Genomic DNA, 18511 nt, shown 5'->3' with positions numbered 1-18511 from the left:
CTGCCTATCCTTTTACTAAGTATTTTGGGTTGAAAGCTTTCTTCAATCCTCTGTTGCCAGCATCCCTCGTGTCGTAGACATTAGGATCCATGTCTCGATATCCGGGCTCTTCTTTCTCTTACCCTTACCACTCTTTGTAAACCGGTCAAACATTCCCTTGACACTGGTTGCTCTACTAAGGCCAATAGGCTCCTTACCCTTACCTACAAATGGACGACAAGAGGAGCCAACACCAATATCTACAGGGCCCTGGCTTTGGGGTCGAGCTGATTGACTTCTGATCAATTGCTCAGCTCTCCATTGTTCCTCTCTTGCTTCATGTCTTGATTGTCTCATCGCCCATGCCAACTCTGGGTCCTCCTCTGCTTCCATATCCGGTCCTTCATAAGCTTCAAAATCTTCCATCAAATTTTCCAACAAAAACATCCTCATCCTCATATGCTTGCTTGGATTTGTTTTTTGAATCTCTAAGGTGTTTTTGCATTGCTCTGCTTAACTCTACAGGACACTTTGTACACTTGGCAACATTTCCATATCCTCCTGCCATGTGTTCTTTTTGCCGAGTTACCCCACCTCCAAGATGTTGAGTGTCACAGAAGTTGCATTGTGTATGCACTATGCAATCTATTGTTGTTTATCTTGGTACAATAAAACCACCCAATGTCTATTTGTCGTGGGATCGTCCTAAACACCAAACAAAAGTAGATAACTATAAAAGTATTGAACTATATTAAAATCCACACATCAATAATTTATACAAGTAAAGTACATGTCTATATGATGCATGTCATGCATTGCATCATTTGCATGTACTTACTACTTAGCAAAGTTTCCCTAAGAAAAATTTACACATTTTTATATTTTCTACAATTAGTTTCACATTATTTAATTTTTCAAATAATGAAAAAAATGACATAATAATCTAATATACTACATTAGCATACAAATAATATAAATCAAACTCTTCTCTTCTATTTCAGCCATTGATACATTTTATCAAACTATAATGAAAGAGTAAAGATGAAAAAATCATTATTTTTTGCATTTTTTTAAGTATTTTATAATTTCAGAAAATAGCAAAAAAATAAAAAAAATACAGATTTTAGGGTAAAAATATAATCTTCATGGAATGTGATACATCTATACATAATGTACATTAGCATATGTTTTAATTTTTAGAAGAAAATAAAATAAAAAAATTCATTTTATGGAAGCAATTTTCGGTTTTGGGTAAAAAATACAAAGAAACATGGATTTTGAACTCAAATCTTTGTAAATGTATACAAAGAATGCAATCCTAAGTTAGTTTAACATATTCCCTTTGAATCATAGTAAAAAAAAAAGACCAAAAATCAAAGATTTTAACAAAAAAATCAAGTTTTTTTCAAAAAACCTACATTTCCCTTCAAGAACACCTTTTGATTTCGAATGTGGGTTGTTGGATGCAGCAAATGCTTAGATTTTAGCTCCTTTAGGATCGTTTTTTACTAAGGAATCAAAGCCCTTAAAAAAATCTGCTCAAAAAACCAAGTTTGAACATGGATTTTGAGGGGTTTCTCAAGGCTGGAACTGCCTTTTTTCCGCCAAGCAACTCTTGTGTCATGTTTCTGCTGCTAAGAATGAGTCTGTCATGTGTTATATTAAGTGGTTGAGACGTCTCGATACGTATCGATATGTATCGACCGATATATATCGAGACGTATTGATACGCTAAAAACATTAAAAAAATGGGTCAAAAGTATGTCTCATCTATATCGATACGTATCGACTGTATTGTATTGATATGTATCAGTCGATACATACCGATACAGTCGAGACATTTAATTTTTTTTAAAAAATAGAGACGTATCGGCCTGTCTCGTCTCGACATCGACCGATACCGAGACGTATCAGCCGATATGATACGAGACGGACCGATACTTAATTCTTTGACAATAGAGACGAGACAGGCCGATACGTCTCTATTTTTTTCTCGGAATATGCAATACAGAAGACAAGGTAAGAGAAGGGTAACAACTAATGGATCCTTTCTCGGAAATAGATGAGAGGGACCCATCAGCTATTTTAACCTTATCCCTTCCAGAAGTAGGGAAATAGGTATGAAAAAAGGCTAGAAGAACCTGTCATGTGATCAGTGGCACCGGAGTCAATGATCCATGGAGTGGAGACAACCGAAGCACAATGACCAGCAAAGGAAATACCTGAACGAGCAAAATGAGAACCTGATGATGTGGAATAACTAGTAGTAGATGTAGTAGAGGCAGCAGAAGTCTATAACATACGCCTGAGAGCCTGAAATTCTTCCTGGGAGAAAACCGGTTCAGTAGTAGGGGATGTAGTTACACTTTCAGTGTGATTAGCCTTGCCTTTAGGTTTACCACGACCACATTTGGTCTCAAAATCAGCGGGCTTCCCATGTAATTTTCAGCACTGAGCCTTAGTATGATAGGGTTTGTTGCAATGATCACACTTGATTGGCTCTCTTGCAGGAGCAGCAGCAGCAGAAACACTACTCTCAAAAGTAGTAGAAGAATTGGAACCAGCAGCCTATAGGGCTGATCTCTCAACCAAGGAATTAAGTATCAGTCCGTCTCATATCGTATCGGCCGATACGTCTCGGTATCGGTCGACGTCGAGACGAGACAGGCCGATACGTCTCTATTTTTTTTTTAAAATTAAATGTCTCGACTGTATCGGTATGTATCGACCGATACATATCGATACGATCGATACGTATCGATATAGACGAGACGTACTTTTGACCCATTTTTTAAATGTTTTTAGCGTATCGATACGTATTGATATGTATCGATACGTACCAACACATATCGATACGTATCGAGACGTCTCGACCACTTAATAAAACACATGACAGACTCATTCTTAGCAGCAGAAACATGACACAGGAGCTGCTTGGCGGAAAAAAGGTAGTTCCAGCCTTGAGAAAACCCTCAAAATCCATGTTCAAACTTGGTTTTCGAGCAGATTTTTTTAGGGCTTTGATTCCTTGGTAAAAACCGATCCTAAAGGAGCTGAAATCTGAGCATTTGCTGCATCCAACAACCCACATTCGAAATCAAAATGTGTTCTTGAAGGGAAAGGTAGGTTTTTTGAAAAAAAAAACTTGATTTTTTTGTTAAAATCTTTGATTTTTGGTCTTTTTTTTGCTATGATTCAAAGGGAATATGTTAAACTAACTTAGTATTGCATTCTTTGTATACATTTACAAAGATTTGAGTTCAAAATCCATGTTTCTTTGCATTTTTTACCCAAAACCGAAAATTGCTTCCATAAAATGAAATTTTTTATTTTCTTTAAAAAATTAAAACATATGCTAATGTATATAATATATGTACTACATTATGTATAGATGTATCACATTCCATAAAGATTTTTTTTTAATTTTTTTGCTATTTTCTGAAATTATAAAATACTTAAAAAAATGCAAAAAATAATGATTTTCTCATCTTTACTCTTTCATTTTAGTTTGATAAAATGTATCAATGGCTAAAATAGAAGAGAAGAGTTAGATTCATATTATTTGTTTGCTAATGTAGTATATTAGATTATTATGTCATTTTTTCATTATTTGAAAAATTAAATAATGTGAAACTAATTGTAGAAAATATAAAAATGTTTAAATTTTGCTTAGGGAAACTTTGCTAAGTAGTAAGTACATGCAAATGATGCAATGCATGGCATGCATCATATAGACATGTACTTGTATAAATTATTGATGTGTGGATTTTATTAATATAGTTTAATACTTCTATAGTTATCTACTTTTGTTTGGTGTTTAGGATGATCCCACGACAAATAGACATTGGGTGGTCTTATTGTACCAAGATAAACAACAACAGATTGCATAGTGCATACACAATGCAACTTCTGTGACACTCAACATCTTGGAGGTGGGGTAACTCGGTAAAAAGAACACATGGCAGGAGGATATGGAAATGTTGCCAAGTGTACAAAGTGTCCTGTAGAGTTAAGCAGGGCAATGCAAAAACACCTTAGAGATTCAAAAAACAAATCCAAGCAAGCATATGAGGATGAGGATGTTTTTGTTGGAAAATTTGATGGAAGATTTTGAAGCTTATGAAGGATCGGATATGGAAGCAGAGGAGGACCCACAGTTGGCATGGGCGATGAGACAATCAAGACATGAAACAAGAGAGGAACAATGGAGAGCTGAGCAATTGATCAGAAGTCAATCAGCTCAACTCCAAAGCCAGGGCCCTGTAGATATTGGTGTTGGCTCCTCTTGTCATCCATTTGTAGGTAAGGGTAAGGAGCCTGTTGGCCTTAGTAGAGCAACCAGTGTCAAGGGAATGTTTGACCGGTTTACAAAGAGTGGTAAGGGTAAGAGAAAGAAGAGCCCAGATATCAGAGACATGGATCCTAATGTCTACAGACCAAGGGATGCTGGCCAACAGAGGATTGAAGAAAGCTTTCAACCCAAAATACTTAGTAAAAGGATAGGCAGAGCAATCTCAAATGGTTCCACAGTTCTATGATTCCACCACATAAGGCCAAAGATCATCACTTCAAGGCCATGGTAAAGGAGATTCAGTGGTGTGGGAAAAATGTTAAGCCACCCACACCTTATGAGATTGTTGGGCCTTACTTGGATGATATTGTCCAAGAGGTGCATGAGTATGTTGAGAGGTTCAAGAAGAAGTGGCCATTATATGGAGTGACCATCATGTGATGGATGGAGTGGACCAACAAGATTATCCATCATCAATTTTCTTATCTACTGTGATGGAAAGACGATCTTCCACAAGTCGGTCAATGCATCTAGTGAAATCAAAGATACCCATTATTTGTATAAGTTAATGGATGAAGTTGTGGAGGAGATAGGAGAAAAAAAAGTTGTCCAAATAGTAACTGACAATGCAGCAAATTTCAAAAGGCTGGTCAGTTGCTTATGTTAAAGAGGCAACATCTATTTTGGACACCATGTGCGGCTCATTGTATAGATTTGATGTTCAAGGACATAGGAGAATTGCCTAAGGTCCAACGGTTGGTTGGTAATGCAAAGAAAATCACCAACTTTATTTATAACCATAGTTTGGTTTTGGCATTGATGAGGAGTTACACACAAGGGGATTTGGTGAGGCATGCAATAAGATTTGCAACAAATTACATTGCAATTGATAGCATCATTTCCTAAAAGCATGGGCTGCTAAAGATGTTCACCTCTTTTGAGTGGTTGACTAGCAATTATGCAAGGTCTGAAATTGGGAGATTTGTTGAAGATCTTGTCACCTCCTCATAGTTTTGGGCTACGATGAGCCAACTTTGTAATGTTATGATGCCACTCTTTTGTCTGCTTTGAGAGGTTGATGAGGATAAAGAGCAGACCATGGGTAAGATGATAGAGGCCATGGGAGTAGTGAAGAAAAAAATACATGACAATAGCCCAACATCAAACAAAAAGTATTTGAAGATTATAACCGATCGATGGGAAAAGTTGCTGGTTCAAGATGTTCATTGGGCAGGTAATCTTATAAGTAGATGACTTTGGTTTCATTTTAAACACTTACCAAGTTACTATTTATTATTAGAATTTCTAGGTTTCTAACCATCAATTACAAACCATGTGCAACATATTATTTGAATCCGGATATCCAATACTCCAATGATATAGGGTATAGACCGGATCTATTGCGTGCCTTAAGGAATGTTGTGAACAGAATAGAGCCAGATGTGGCCAAGGCTACACTTGCCATGGATGAGGTTAAAGCTAAATTAGTTGTATAAATGATTGAAACCAAGAATATGTCAAATAAGAGTTTCAGTAGTGATTGGTGGAACTAATATTTTAATTTTTAATACCGCTCTAGGCTAAGTATTTTCGGGAGGCCACTCGTGGTTTTGCTGATAGAATGGCTATCCATGCTAGGAGCACACAACGCCCAGGTAAGTTAGGTTTACCTAATTTATTATGTCATTTAAAATTTGATTTAAGGTTTTGTCTTTTAATATTTCATTTATTATTGTGCAGCTGATTGGTAGCTCAATTATGGGGATACTAGTGCTCCACACTTAACTCGAATTGCAATTCGAGTGTTATCCCTGACGGCATCCTCTAGTGGCTGCGAACGTAACTGGAGTACATTCGGGTTGATACGCACTAAACCCCGGAATCGTCTCAGTTATTCATAGTTGGAGAAGCTAGTGTATGTCCATTACAACATGAAGCTAAAGCTTAAATATTTAGAGTTGGAAAGAAAAGGAGATGATGTAGATGTCAACCCAATCGACATCAACCACCTACTTGACGATGAAGATCCAGTTAGAGCATGGATAGAGGATACCGATAAGGTATTGGTGAAGGATCAATTAAGTGAGGATCGCCAGACAACCAAACCTGATCCAGTCATAGAGAACATCATTCGACAGATGGATGATGATGATGAAACACAGGCACCATCACAAGATCTTTATCCTAATGTTGAAGAGGATAACAGTAGCCCTGAAGAAGGTTTAATTAGGAGGACAAGGTTAGGTCATCCGTATGGAGGAACTCAACAAGATGTTGATGATGAGGATGAAGACAGTGATGGTGATGGTGGTGGTAGTGGTTGTGTTGCTGCTGCTGCTGATGATGAGGACAATGATGATGATGATGATGATGATGGTAGTGGTGGTGGTGGTGGCCATGAGGCTTCACAATATTATGCTGGGATTCAGTTCACATGTGAGGCAGGATACACACATGCTACCCAAGATACGAATCATGGTCCTAGGCCTGCTGGCCATAAGACTTACACGCGGAAGTGCAAGGCTGCTAAGCGGTTCCACAATCCATATGATAATGATGTGCTTATGAGTGGCATGGAGTCACTGAGCATTAGTTCTAATCATGTTGGTGCTTCATCAGGCCATGGGCGTTATGCATCAGGTTCTTCTTCATGCTATGGACATGGGGCTTCTGTAGGGTATGGAAGTTATGGATACGGAGAGGCACAAGCACAATCACAACCTAGTGCTTTCACGACATTAGCTACTCCAGAGCAATACACACGATTCTATTATGAGTGGGAGAGTCACTACCATCAGTATTTCGACTGGGCTCAGTATTGTGCTTATGTTCGGTCAATACACCATATCATCCTAGTCGCTCCTATTCTTGAAGACCCTTACAAACATGACTTTGATCCACCCCGACATTCTTCATGGCAATAGAGTGACTCTACATGTAAGAAATCTCATCTTTTAATCTTTTATAACAATTTCAAAGTGCCGCACTTGTCTGGTTATTGATTATTCACAATTCTTAGTATATATGCATGATATATGATATAAATTGCTTGTTTATATTGTTTTTTGTATCCAAAAGTGTATTTCCATGTGTATTTTAATCATTTTCATACGTTTCTGCACTGATCAATACGTATCTCCGATACGATACGATACGTCTCTTAAAATCGCCCGACTGATACGATACCCGATACCGATACTTTAAACCTTGCTCTCAATAGTAGGAGTCAACATCATAGCAGCCCGACGTGTCTCTTCAGTGTGAACATAAGAAAAGACCTGCTCCAATATTGGGAAAGGAATCCTATCAAGAACTTGTACCCGAATTGGATCATATTCAGCATTAAGACCAGCCAAAAAATCATAAACCTGAAACTGGTTTACATACTTGGAATAGGCAGTAATGTTGTCAGGTGTAGAGGGCTGAAATTGAGCATAGTGATCCAATTGCTGCCATAAACTCTTGAGGACAGCATAGTACTTGGTGACTAACAACTCCTTCTGAGTAGTGGTATGGAGTGTCTTCCGGATGTCATAAACTTGTGCATCATTCTCCAATTGTCCATAAGTTCCCTTAGCAGCAGCCCATATCTGTGCAGCTGTGTCAAGGAGAAGGTATTGGCTAGAGAGTTCTTGAGGCATGGAGTTCAGAACAAAAGACATAACCATAGCATCATTAGCATTCCATCGAGCTTGAGAGTGCGCCTCTTCAGTGAGCTGTTTAGAGGTGCCATTAAGATGGCCACTAAGTCCTCTTCCAGCCACAGTCAAAGAGAGAGATCTGGCCCACATGAGATAATTGGTTCCATCAAGTTTAATGGAGGCAGCATAAGGGAGGAATTCAGTCCTGGACTGACCATCTCCTCCAGAAGTAGCCGTGGTCATATCAGAGTCTGGCATGATGATGGTGAAACTTTGCCAAAAAAATCAGAAGTAGAAGCTGAATATTAGGTCTAGAAACCCCCTTGGCAGCAGCAACAAGATTGAAAAAAATATCAGTAGCAAACAGCCCCAATCCCCAAAATCGATAAAGTTCAAGGTTTTGAAAAAAACCCTGAAAGTGGAGATCGATTGGGATTAGGGGTCTTCAAAAAATCTGAGATTGGCTAATATTGATGTCGAGTGCTCTTTAAGGTTGAAGGAACACTCCCTCCAAAAATCAGCAAGTTCTGAACCCTGTAACCCTAAAATCGACTAAAGTCAGGGTTTTGAAAAAAACCCTGAAAGTGAGATCGATTTAGGGAATTGTCTTCAATCGTTGGTGTAGACCTTTGATAGTGGCTGTTGCTAATATGGATCTCCAATAGGTGGAAACAGTCCTCAGGGTAATAGAGGCTCAATCTTCAAGAAGAGGAGAAATCCAAAAAAATCGCAGAGAAGGAATTTAGCAACTATCAATCTCAAGTTTTGTTTAGATCATTGATAAATGAGGTGTGATGAAGGGCAGCATCTAGATCAGAAGATCACCTCATTAGAGCTGTCCTAAAAGGGATTGAGAGAAGCAAGGAGAAACGATAGAAGAGAAGAGAGGAGAAGAGAAGAGAAGAAGAAAAGAACAATGGAGGGGGAAGTTTTGAAAACCTAGATCAGAGAATTTGGCTTTGATGCCATATTAACAAAACATAATATGAGAGAATGCTTGAATGATCAATATGATCACACAAGCTATGTATTTATAACAAAAAGAGTTACAGCATAAAGTCTAAAATACCCCTAGCATAGCCGACTTAACTAGGGATACATAAAACAAAGAAATAACAATAAAAGGAGGGTATTCTGGTGTACATTATTCAACATAAACACATTGCTAAACTTAAGTTTTCAACCTGATTTCAAAACTTTATATGGACATGGAAAAAATGGTTTGGGCTGAAACTTTCTAGACTAATAATAGATTATGTGGACAAGACCTCCATAAAATTTAAGTGCCAATGGAGCTGCCAAGTGGCAAATATTTGGCTCATCGGGAGAAACTTCTCCCAGAGGTCCATTCAGGAAAACTTTATCCTTAAATATTGAGTATAAACCCAAATGTTACTAATTTTAACTGATCAAACTTAGCAGCCATTTGCTCAGGTAAATATAACTTTAACCCAAAACAAAATCTGCTAACTGCAAACTCCAAAATCATTAATACAAGAATATTAAACCAATTGTAAGACCTACTAATACTAAAGTCTTAATTTTGACAAGTGAAGAAAATGTATTGAAAGAAAGAGAAAGCAAAAGATGACTCTGCATTTTGCCATTTCAAACTAGTTAGATCTGGCAGACAACATTCTCCTTGGCAATTATCATGCTTCTTGCACATCAATCAGAACTAATAATCAAGCTACCACCCAAGAGAAACAAAATTTGCTCCCTCAATTATTTTACAGAAAGCACCAATCTCATGGAGCGCAAAGTAATACATGAGTTTCAAGAGGTTGTTCATATCTTTTATCTGTTCCTAATGAATAATCACCCAACATGGAATATCAAGGGGCTAGACAATTCTTTTTTTTTTGGCAGGGGAGGGGAACATAAAAGTGTAATTTAGTCACAAATCAAACACTATATGTATGATTTACAAGTGAAAACACTGTAATTATATACATAATCGGAAGGAAGAAATGTACAAAAATCTCAAGGATAATAGTTGACAATTCACCCCCCCAACCCAAATATAGCACTTAAAACCGTCAAATTCTTTGAAATTGTCCCCCATCCAACAAAGAAAGAGCCAATATATGAAAGAATTTAGGGACTGGTTCTTGCTTTGCCATCTAAAATTCATTGCTAATCTATCCTTCTGTAAACCCCAAAAGGTAGAGAAAGGAACAAACCATCTCAACCAGAATATTCTTTAGTTCCCCATTGAATGAACAACAGGCAGTAAAAGGCATCTTCAGATTCTACAGTGACATCAACTCCACCGCAAAAAGCCCAAAAGAAACTTCCAAATCAGCTTAGCCACTTAACACTGAATAGACAAATGACCAGATGTTTATCCCATCCTCAAGCACATGTAAAATCTATTACATATATGCTGAACCTATCTTCTATATTTGATCAACTAACACAAACTCCACCCTTCCAATTCCCTTAGGCAGAAGGAACTAAGGAAACTAGAAATGTGGTTCTTAGTTGTAAGCTAAGCAGTTTAAGTATCTTAGAAGCTAAGCAAGGAGCATGGATAGATTGTTACTACTAAAGTATGTGCACTGACTGTACCGGGAAGCAAGCATACATTCTAAGACTTGCAATTAAAGGGTGAAGCACCTAAAAACTCCACAGATTTTTATTCAAATTCTGATTTGGCATGATTCATATAGTGTTTCACCTTGTAACTATAAAGACACCAAGAATGTAATATGAAAACACTGCATTTATGATGAAAGCCAGTCATCAGTTTGTGGTAGGAAGTCTTTATACTTTCATTTAATTTCAGCAGTAAGCTAAATTATTTCAGTGCTACATAACAGGGCTGATTGGTCTGGTTTAATATGTTTTGCTTGTTGGCCGGTTCAATTTATTTGGTTGCTTATTAGAGTCTATAGTAGTCGTAGCTGGTAACTGAAGTAGTCATTCAACTAAATTCAGCTCAACTAAGCCTTATCCCAACTCCCAACTCAATGGGGGTAACTACAAGAATCCTGTTTCACCATTCAATTCTATTTTAAGACAAACTTGTTGTCAACCTAACCCATGCATTCCTTTTCTCCGCACTTACCCAAACTCATTTTAGGCTTACCCCATGTTCTTTTAGTCCTCCAATATGAATCATCACTATCTACATTCAGAGTTCTTCGTTGCACATGTCCATACCACCTCAAGCAACGTTATCTCAACTTATAACATATAGGAGCTACTCCTAAATTATCTCTAATGTGTCCGTTCCTCATTTTGTTAGATATACTACTCATCAATCTCAGCATCCTCAAATTACCTCAGTGTGTTCTTTTCTGGTTTTACTGCTAGCTCATCTCACTATCCTCATCTCAGGTACATTAGTTTTATTAATATGTTATTTCTTTACTGCCCAACATTCAGCTCCATCCAATTGAAGTAGGAGTTTGATTATTTTAAAGTCCAAGTACGATAATCAGTTTGTGGTCTATATCGGTATGCTATCTAATTGATTTCTTTTGTGGTGAGGTAAAGATTTAGGAAAGCTCTGCTACAAACCTTCAAATAACCCTTCTGTGCAAATAATCAATTTTCTGAAGGCTGGACCTATCACTCCAATACAACCTTCCCAAAATTTCTTTCCCTCAACCCTGGTTCCATCCCTAAACCTGCAGTTGGGGATTCCTCTCTATTACAAGTCTCAAGTCAGCCAGCTCGTGGAGTTATTTTGTTTGATTTCTTTTATCTTCTGATTGTCATTAGTTAGTATTATTGAAGGCTGGATTAGGAGTTTGTAATTCCAGTCCTGTTTGTTTTAATTTCTTCTTAAAGTCCTAGGTGGACTAGGACAGTCAAGTCAGCTGTTCGATTGGCAGTATTTAATTGTCTTGTTTCTGTTATGATTTCAGTTCAGGATTGAGCCCAGTCATTCCTAACTCAGTCTTCATTAGGTCCTATCAAACCTTATAAATACATGTAAAGGTCTATGGTCTCCCCCATGATTTGATCAACATAAGCTCTCAGTTTTCTGAAATTCTGCTGTGGATTCAGTACAAGCTTGAATGGATTCTCAGGTGGTGCTAGGTGGATTCCAAGTGAAGGCTCAGATAGATTCCTGGCCTGTCTAACTTATTCTCCTTCCGGTTCTCACTCACTGCGGCACCTTGCTTTCAATCAATTTTTCTGAGTATGTTCTTCAAAAATCTCTCTGGTTGCTGCTCTGTTTTGGTTCAAATCTGGAATATAAGTTTCCGTTACTTTGTTCTCTGAAGTTCTGGTTCATAAAAAATCTGGTGGGCAAAGTTGTTCTAGTTCTGTTACTTGTTTTCCTAGGAGCACTAGGACTTCTCCATAACTCTCTGTACTGTCATTAGAATTCCTTATTTTGCAGGTCTGTTCTGCTGTTAGGATAGAGCACTCGACCTGACTGAACAATTATGAGTTTTCTGTTCTGAGTTATACACTTTCTCCCTCTTCTGTTCTTGTTTTCTTCTCTTTTCTGTGATCCTGTTAGTAAGAGTCTCTTTCTAGATTCTGGTTTGGGGTTAGTCTACATCAGGATGTTTATGAGCTATCGATGAGACGGAAGGGGAACTGATAAGATCCCTTACCGCTACTATTTCCCATGGTAACCATTTACTATGAGTTTCAAGTAAATACGAGGTACTTTATTACTTAGTCTGGCTTTTATGGAAGCTTTAACAATTTATGGACTGATCGTGGGGTTAGCACTTTTATTTGTGAATCCTTTTGTTTAATCCTAGCAAAGAAAAAATACTTTTTTTTATTGCCTTGGACTTGCCGCTTTCCCCCTCCAATTAGATCAAGATTTCATTCCTACAATCACTTATTCGTTGAGACAAAGGGCCTTCCAACATCACAGTGCCCCCCCGCCAAGTGACATAAAATCCTTCTCCAATATTCTTTACATTAAACTATTAAAGGATATAAAAATGTAATCTTCTAATAGTACCTTTAAGGGGTTCCAGTGTCAATTTTACATTTTTCCTTACAGAATTACAAGAAATTTATCCTACTTCAATGTACTTGTAAAACAAGTAATGAATAAACACTGAAGGGATAGATCACATAGACACTTTCTGATCCTCCAGAGCAGCACTATTCCTCTGAAGTGCAATTCTTCCACAGCAGACCCCTTTTTCTTTTCCCTTTTTTGGGTTTTTGTTTTTTGGTTTTTTTTTTCTTGGGGGAGGAGGGGTTGGGGTGGTATGCAATTTATGTTCTTCTAATAAACCAAATCCTTTGGATTTTTTATTTTATTTTTCTATGAAATTAATCTATAATGGGGAGATCAACTAGCAGAATATCTTCCAAGAAGTTCAGACCTTGAGCTTAAGTTATTAACCTAAATATTCAAAGACCAAGTCATTGAGAATGATCAATGCAGTCTATGATATAAAGTCTTCAACAGTCTCTAAGTGACTAACAACAATTGAATCGAAAAATAATCTAGACGAGGTTAGGAAAAATCACATACCTACGGCTTGCCAACCTCGATGAAATACTCGATCGAGCTCCAGGGCATAAAAGGAAGGATCCGTATACCATGAACTAGGGGGCGTAAAGGCTTCTTCTAAGGGGATTTTCGGATTAAAATCTGCCACCATTCTTCGAGCTTCAGCCGAGAATTTGGAAGGCGACGAAGAATTGGGTCTATTGGGAGAGTATGAGTTGCAAACATTTTTCGAAGACCGAAAGGAAAATAAGAAGTAGAGATTTCTCTCGTTGATGTTCTGGAATTTTAGGGGCTGTGAGGGCAGAAAGCTCGGTTTGATCATCGCCATGGAGTATCCTTCGGGTCTCTTTACTGACTGAACCACTGTACAATGATGAGCTTTGATAAGCTTGTTGCTGATCTGCCCTGAGCAGCCTGTTAAATGTCAACTGGCAAACGAGTTGGCACGGAGATTGGCCGATCCACTCCAAATGATGTTTAACCTGATAACCATCAAACGGTTGTTATTTAAAAAATTCAAATTATTTTAAAAAAACACATGAGATCTATTTGAACCACTTTAACCCTCAAACCAACCCCACCCGACCGGTTCAAAACAAACCAAAGAACCTATTTCTCTCATCTGCCTAGGTTTATGCAAATTCCCAAATCTAAACCTCTCCATCGCTCCCTTCTTCTCTGCCAACGATGCCTCTCCATCACTACCTTTTTTGATGCTCAACGATCAGATCGGCATCAGAAGCCTCAGAGTAAAGATCCCAAGCAGATCGAGTCCCAGGGAACCTGAGAGGCTTACCCTCGTGTTTACAGATAGCGGCATAGATGCAGAGAGTTCTGATGATATTCATCAAGCTGAAAGGTGAGAAGCCGAAGATGCAACCAGGGCGAAGGACAGACCACATAAAGCTGTCCTTTTTCTCGACCTCTTCTAAGAGAATATCCTCTAAAGTATAGTAGAAATTGGGGGTAGGCAGGCGAGGGAGATCGTCGTCGAAGGGAGGATCGTGAGGACGAGCAGTGCCTAAAATCAAATCTTCAAAGGAGCCCAGGTAGTACTTGGCGCCTATTTGCAGGCATATGTGTTGGAGATTGGGGGCGTTGGGAATCACAGCTCAAAGGACGTTGTGGAACATGGCACCGTTGATCTCGCAATTTGCAAACCCAAACCCAACCCAGCATTTCCAAAATATCCAAACCCAAACCCTAACAAAAATGGTTTTCAATCTCCGTTTTTGTTCTCTTTTGCTCCTCTGTTTCCTGTCTTTCCCATTGTTCAGTCTATGCTACAAAAGCTAAATGTGTTCTTCCCATTTTCTCTTTCCATGTTTAATGTTTTAATTTTCTTTCAAGGGAATCGACTGAAAAAAACAAAGATGCTTCTTTCCCCTCTATTTGAGTTCATGATTTGTGGGTTTGAGTTGTTATGGGAGCAGTCGAGTAGAGGAAGGGAAAAGAGGCTTCTGGGTTTCATATTCATGGCTTGGTGGTGTAATAATACTTTGCTTTTGGTACTAAATGCGAGTGAAGAGAGTCATGGCCTTGTACCTGCTAGAAATCTTTGAGATACAGATATCTCCCAATTTTCTCCTTTCTCCTCTATTCTTTACTTTTTTTGTTCACTGTAGCAGGGGACTGTTGAAACATCTGGACCAAATTAAAATTGAAATCTCCCCTCCCTTCTTTCAATGGAAAATGACCCTATTGCTTTTGTTTTAGGTTTTAAAATCTAACCACAATGCTCTACTTCCGTGAATTTGGTGGAGAAGCCTTGCAGCAGAGCAGCCGAGAGGGAGGAAGAAGGCGATGGCCCAAATCGATTTGAAACCCTAGCCAATGAGTGTGAGTTTGAGTGAAATGGTTTTGGTTTGGTTTGTTTTGAACCGGTCGGGTGGGGTTGGTTTGGGGTTTAAGGTGGTTCAAGTAGGATATCATAAAATTTTCAAAATATTTTGAAATTTTTTAATCTCAACCATTAGATGGTTGTCAGGCCAGGTGGCGCAATGAAAGGTGACAGAAGTAGGATGGAAGTACGAACTTCCTTCTACACCAATTGGGTTTCCCACGCTGCCAACGTGGAAGTAATCTGCACTCTACTACAGATTAGTGATTGAAAAAGGTATCAACCATGTGTGGGCCCCATATTTTCAAAATGGGAAAAAGTTCTCTACTTGGTGGTGTTTCCTACCCCACCAAATATAGGCCAATGGGTGAGCACACCTGGGTATCTACCCAGTGGGCAGAGGCGTCATCTCATAGTGCCCTGTGAGAGGGCATAGGAAACAGCACCAAGTATAAATCCTTTTCCCTTTCAAAATAGATAAAAAATAAAAAAAAAAGTAGGGAGAAAGAATGCCACCTGGTCGGGCATTGTGGTGTGTCCCTGCGCCCAGACACATAGGCGCACAAAATGATTAACGCACCCCTGGTGATTTCCACCTTTCTAGGGGATGTGTCGATCATTCCGGGCGCCCTATGTCTGGGCATAGGGGCATGCCACAATACACGACTGGGTGGCCTTCCTTTTCCCATAAAAGTGTATGTGTGGGGCTTTCACTTTTTGTGAGAGAGCATGGGTAAGAATCTAGCGGATCCTTTTCCTAAAAAAATAAAGAACGTAACTTCTTTTTCTTGGATTAGTTTCTTAACTCTTCAACAAGGCTGGTCTTTCTCTCATTCTGAATCTTCTGCTCAACTGATTTCTAAGAAGCTTGAAAACTCTAAAATTACTTTCAAAAGATGGAATCGAGAATGCTTTGAAAATATACACTTCAAAATTCAGAAGAAGCACCCTTGGAGAATCTTCAATCTCAATCAATGGATAATTTCTCTCAAGATAAAGAAGTAAAGATCATCTCAGACCTTGAACAGGAATTTTTAAAAGAAGAAATTTTCTAGAAACAAAAATAAAAAAATTGACTGGCTGAGAGGAGACCAAAATTCAAAGTTTTTTCATGTGGTGATCCTCATAAGATATCACCACAATAAGATTCTTAAATTAAAATATCCCAATGGGTAATAGACGCAATCTAATGCCGAAGTTCAAAATTTGCTATGCAATCATTTTAAGGATGTTGGATATGTATGTCCATCAAACCCGGTCGTTCCGATTCAATCTTGTTTATTATTTGTTGAACCTTTTATATTTTTTGGTTTAATATGATCACATGTGGTATGAAATTTTGAGCAATGTATGTTCTTAAGTTATACTTTAAATTGGTAGTCACGACTCATGACTAGGGTTTGGACTAGACACCCTTACCATATGGTCATCGCATTGGGTGTGGCTAGACATGTTGATGTCAGCGTACGGATGCGAGTACGCACATGGATGTCTATCGGCGAAGAATCTTATTTTGTTGATTCTCTCATGTATTATTGTCAAATGTAGGTTTGGGATAGACATGCGTCACCGAGACCCAGTACCTGAGAGGGCCTTGTCACTGTATGATGTGAGTGTATTCTTTGGTTCATCAATGACTATGGTTCAAGAGAACTAAAGCTGGTGTTTTGAGAATGCGCAAACATTGTGTGAGTGAAAGAGTCACTCAACATGGTCTCCATTGCTCGATTGAAGAACATCAAGGAGAGTTAGTATGTGGATGGTCGAATTAGAATTATGATCATATACCGTTTTGGAAATGTTTTTACAAAACTTACTTTCACATAAAATGATATATTATATTTATGTTTTTTGTTAAATTATTTAATCGTGTTTTACGGATTCCGATCACGTACACAAATGCTCTGATATGGACATGTACTATGGAATGGGGTTTGGCAGTACTTGTGTGCATGCCTTAGATTCCATAATGATGATGTTGATTAGTGGAGGGTTGGTGCATAATGGTTAATTATTATGCAAGGGTATTTCTGAGATTTGCTAATTAATAATTAATTTATTTAATCTTAAATGGGTATGATGCAATTAATTAAAAGCTCATTAAAGATTAAATTTAATTGTTTTATTTTCCTTTTAGATCCTGCTCCTTCACTAATTAGAAGCTTATTAGGAAAGCCCAATAGTGCTTTAAATCAAATAGGAGGAGAGAGACAGTGTCAGACTCTCAAAAGGATTAGTGGAGGCCTCATTAGAGCCCGATCTATATAAACCCACAAAGGGGAGGGGGGGATAGACAAGATAGCTTGACCGAATTTTTCCCTCCCCCTTGGAACCCGATTCTCTCTCCTCTCTCTTCTCTCTCTTCTCTCTCTTCTCTCTTGCTCCCTTGCTCTCTTGAGTGGTGAAGCAATCTAGGGTTTTTGGAAACCCTAGTTTTGGCTGGATTGGATCCTATTCTTGGAGAAGACATTTTGGTTTGGATTGGGGATCTTCTACTACATCAAGGAGATTCAAGTTAGGGCTTTCTTGAAGTGCTCGTTAGGAGAAGGACCATTATCTGGAGGAGGAGCAACACTTGAGGTTCTACAGGTTAGTAGATCTTGATTATTTTTTATCATTCATTAAGATTTTCATTATTTGGTATTCATGGGATACGAAAGAAAACCTGAATCGATCTCTTTCCACTACACATTCAGATGTGGGATGGTTTCCTCTTTCCATGGGATGGAAAAGAGATGCTCTTTTCTTTTCTTGTTAAACCCTAATTTTTATGGGACAAGAAAAGAAAATGGCTTGATAAATTTTTTTATGTCAAACCCATAAATTCATGTATTGGTTTCCCATGGTCAGCCATGGAGATGATCTCATGACTGCCTATCAGTGTGGTATCAGAGCCATCTTTTCCACCCATAGGTGTCACATAATTTGTTATAAGATATTATAATTATGCATGGGATGCCAATTCTTGAATTCAAGATTCCATTTTTTTAATATAGTTATGGTTTCTTGATCTCTTTTGGAGAGAGATCAAGATTTTGTTATGGATTCTTTCCCATGGGTTGGTATTTTTTATTTATTATGGGATTCTTCCCATGTTTTGTGTAATTGGATTACTATAGCAAATTTCCACGGAGATTGGTTAAGTTTTCAACCATTAGTTTAGAACCCAAAATCTTTTCCCATAAAATTAGTGTACACTGACCAGGAGACTAATCGACCAAGGCATATAGGGGGTGAGCATGCTATGGACCGCAGCTATGCGCCCCACCCTTGCGCGCCATGCGCCTTGAGTCCCTACCCCCTTGCAGCCCGTGGCA

General features: G+C 38.3%; 1 protein-coding gene across 1 annotated transcript in view; it reads right to left on the bottom strand.

Annotated features, from left to right (window-relative positions):
* Nucleotides 1-17959, bottom strand: part of LOC122662192 (choline monooxygenase, chloroplastic) — a 35554-nt gene extending 17595 nt beyond the window's left edge. The window contains exons 1-2 of the mRNA XM_043857765.1: nucleotides 17955-17959; nucleotides 13376-13698 (exon numbers count right to left, since the gene is read on the bottom strand). Of these exons, the coding sequence (XP_043713700.1) occupies nucleotides 13376-13682 (307 nt within the window). The 5' untranslated portion in view covers nucleotides 13683-13698; nucleotides 17955-17959. The remainder of the gene's footprint in view (nucleotides 1-13375; nucleotides 13699-17954) is intronic.
* Between the last annotated feature and the right edge of the window lie 552 nt (nucleotides 17960-18511).

Source organism: Telopea speciosissima, chromosome 5 (assembly GCF_018873765.1).
Source record: "Telopea speciosissima isolate NSW1024214 ecotype Mountain lineage chromosome 5, Tspe_v1, whole genome shotgun sequence".
NCBI classification, from domain to species: Eukaryota; Viridiplantae; Streptophyta; class Magnoliopsida; order Proteales; family Proteaceae; genus Telopea; species Telopea speciosissima.
The sequence above is the reverse complement of the archived record's forward strand: the minus strand, read 5'-3'. Positions and strand labels throughout refer to the sequence as shown.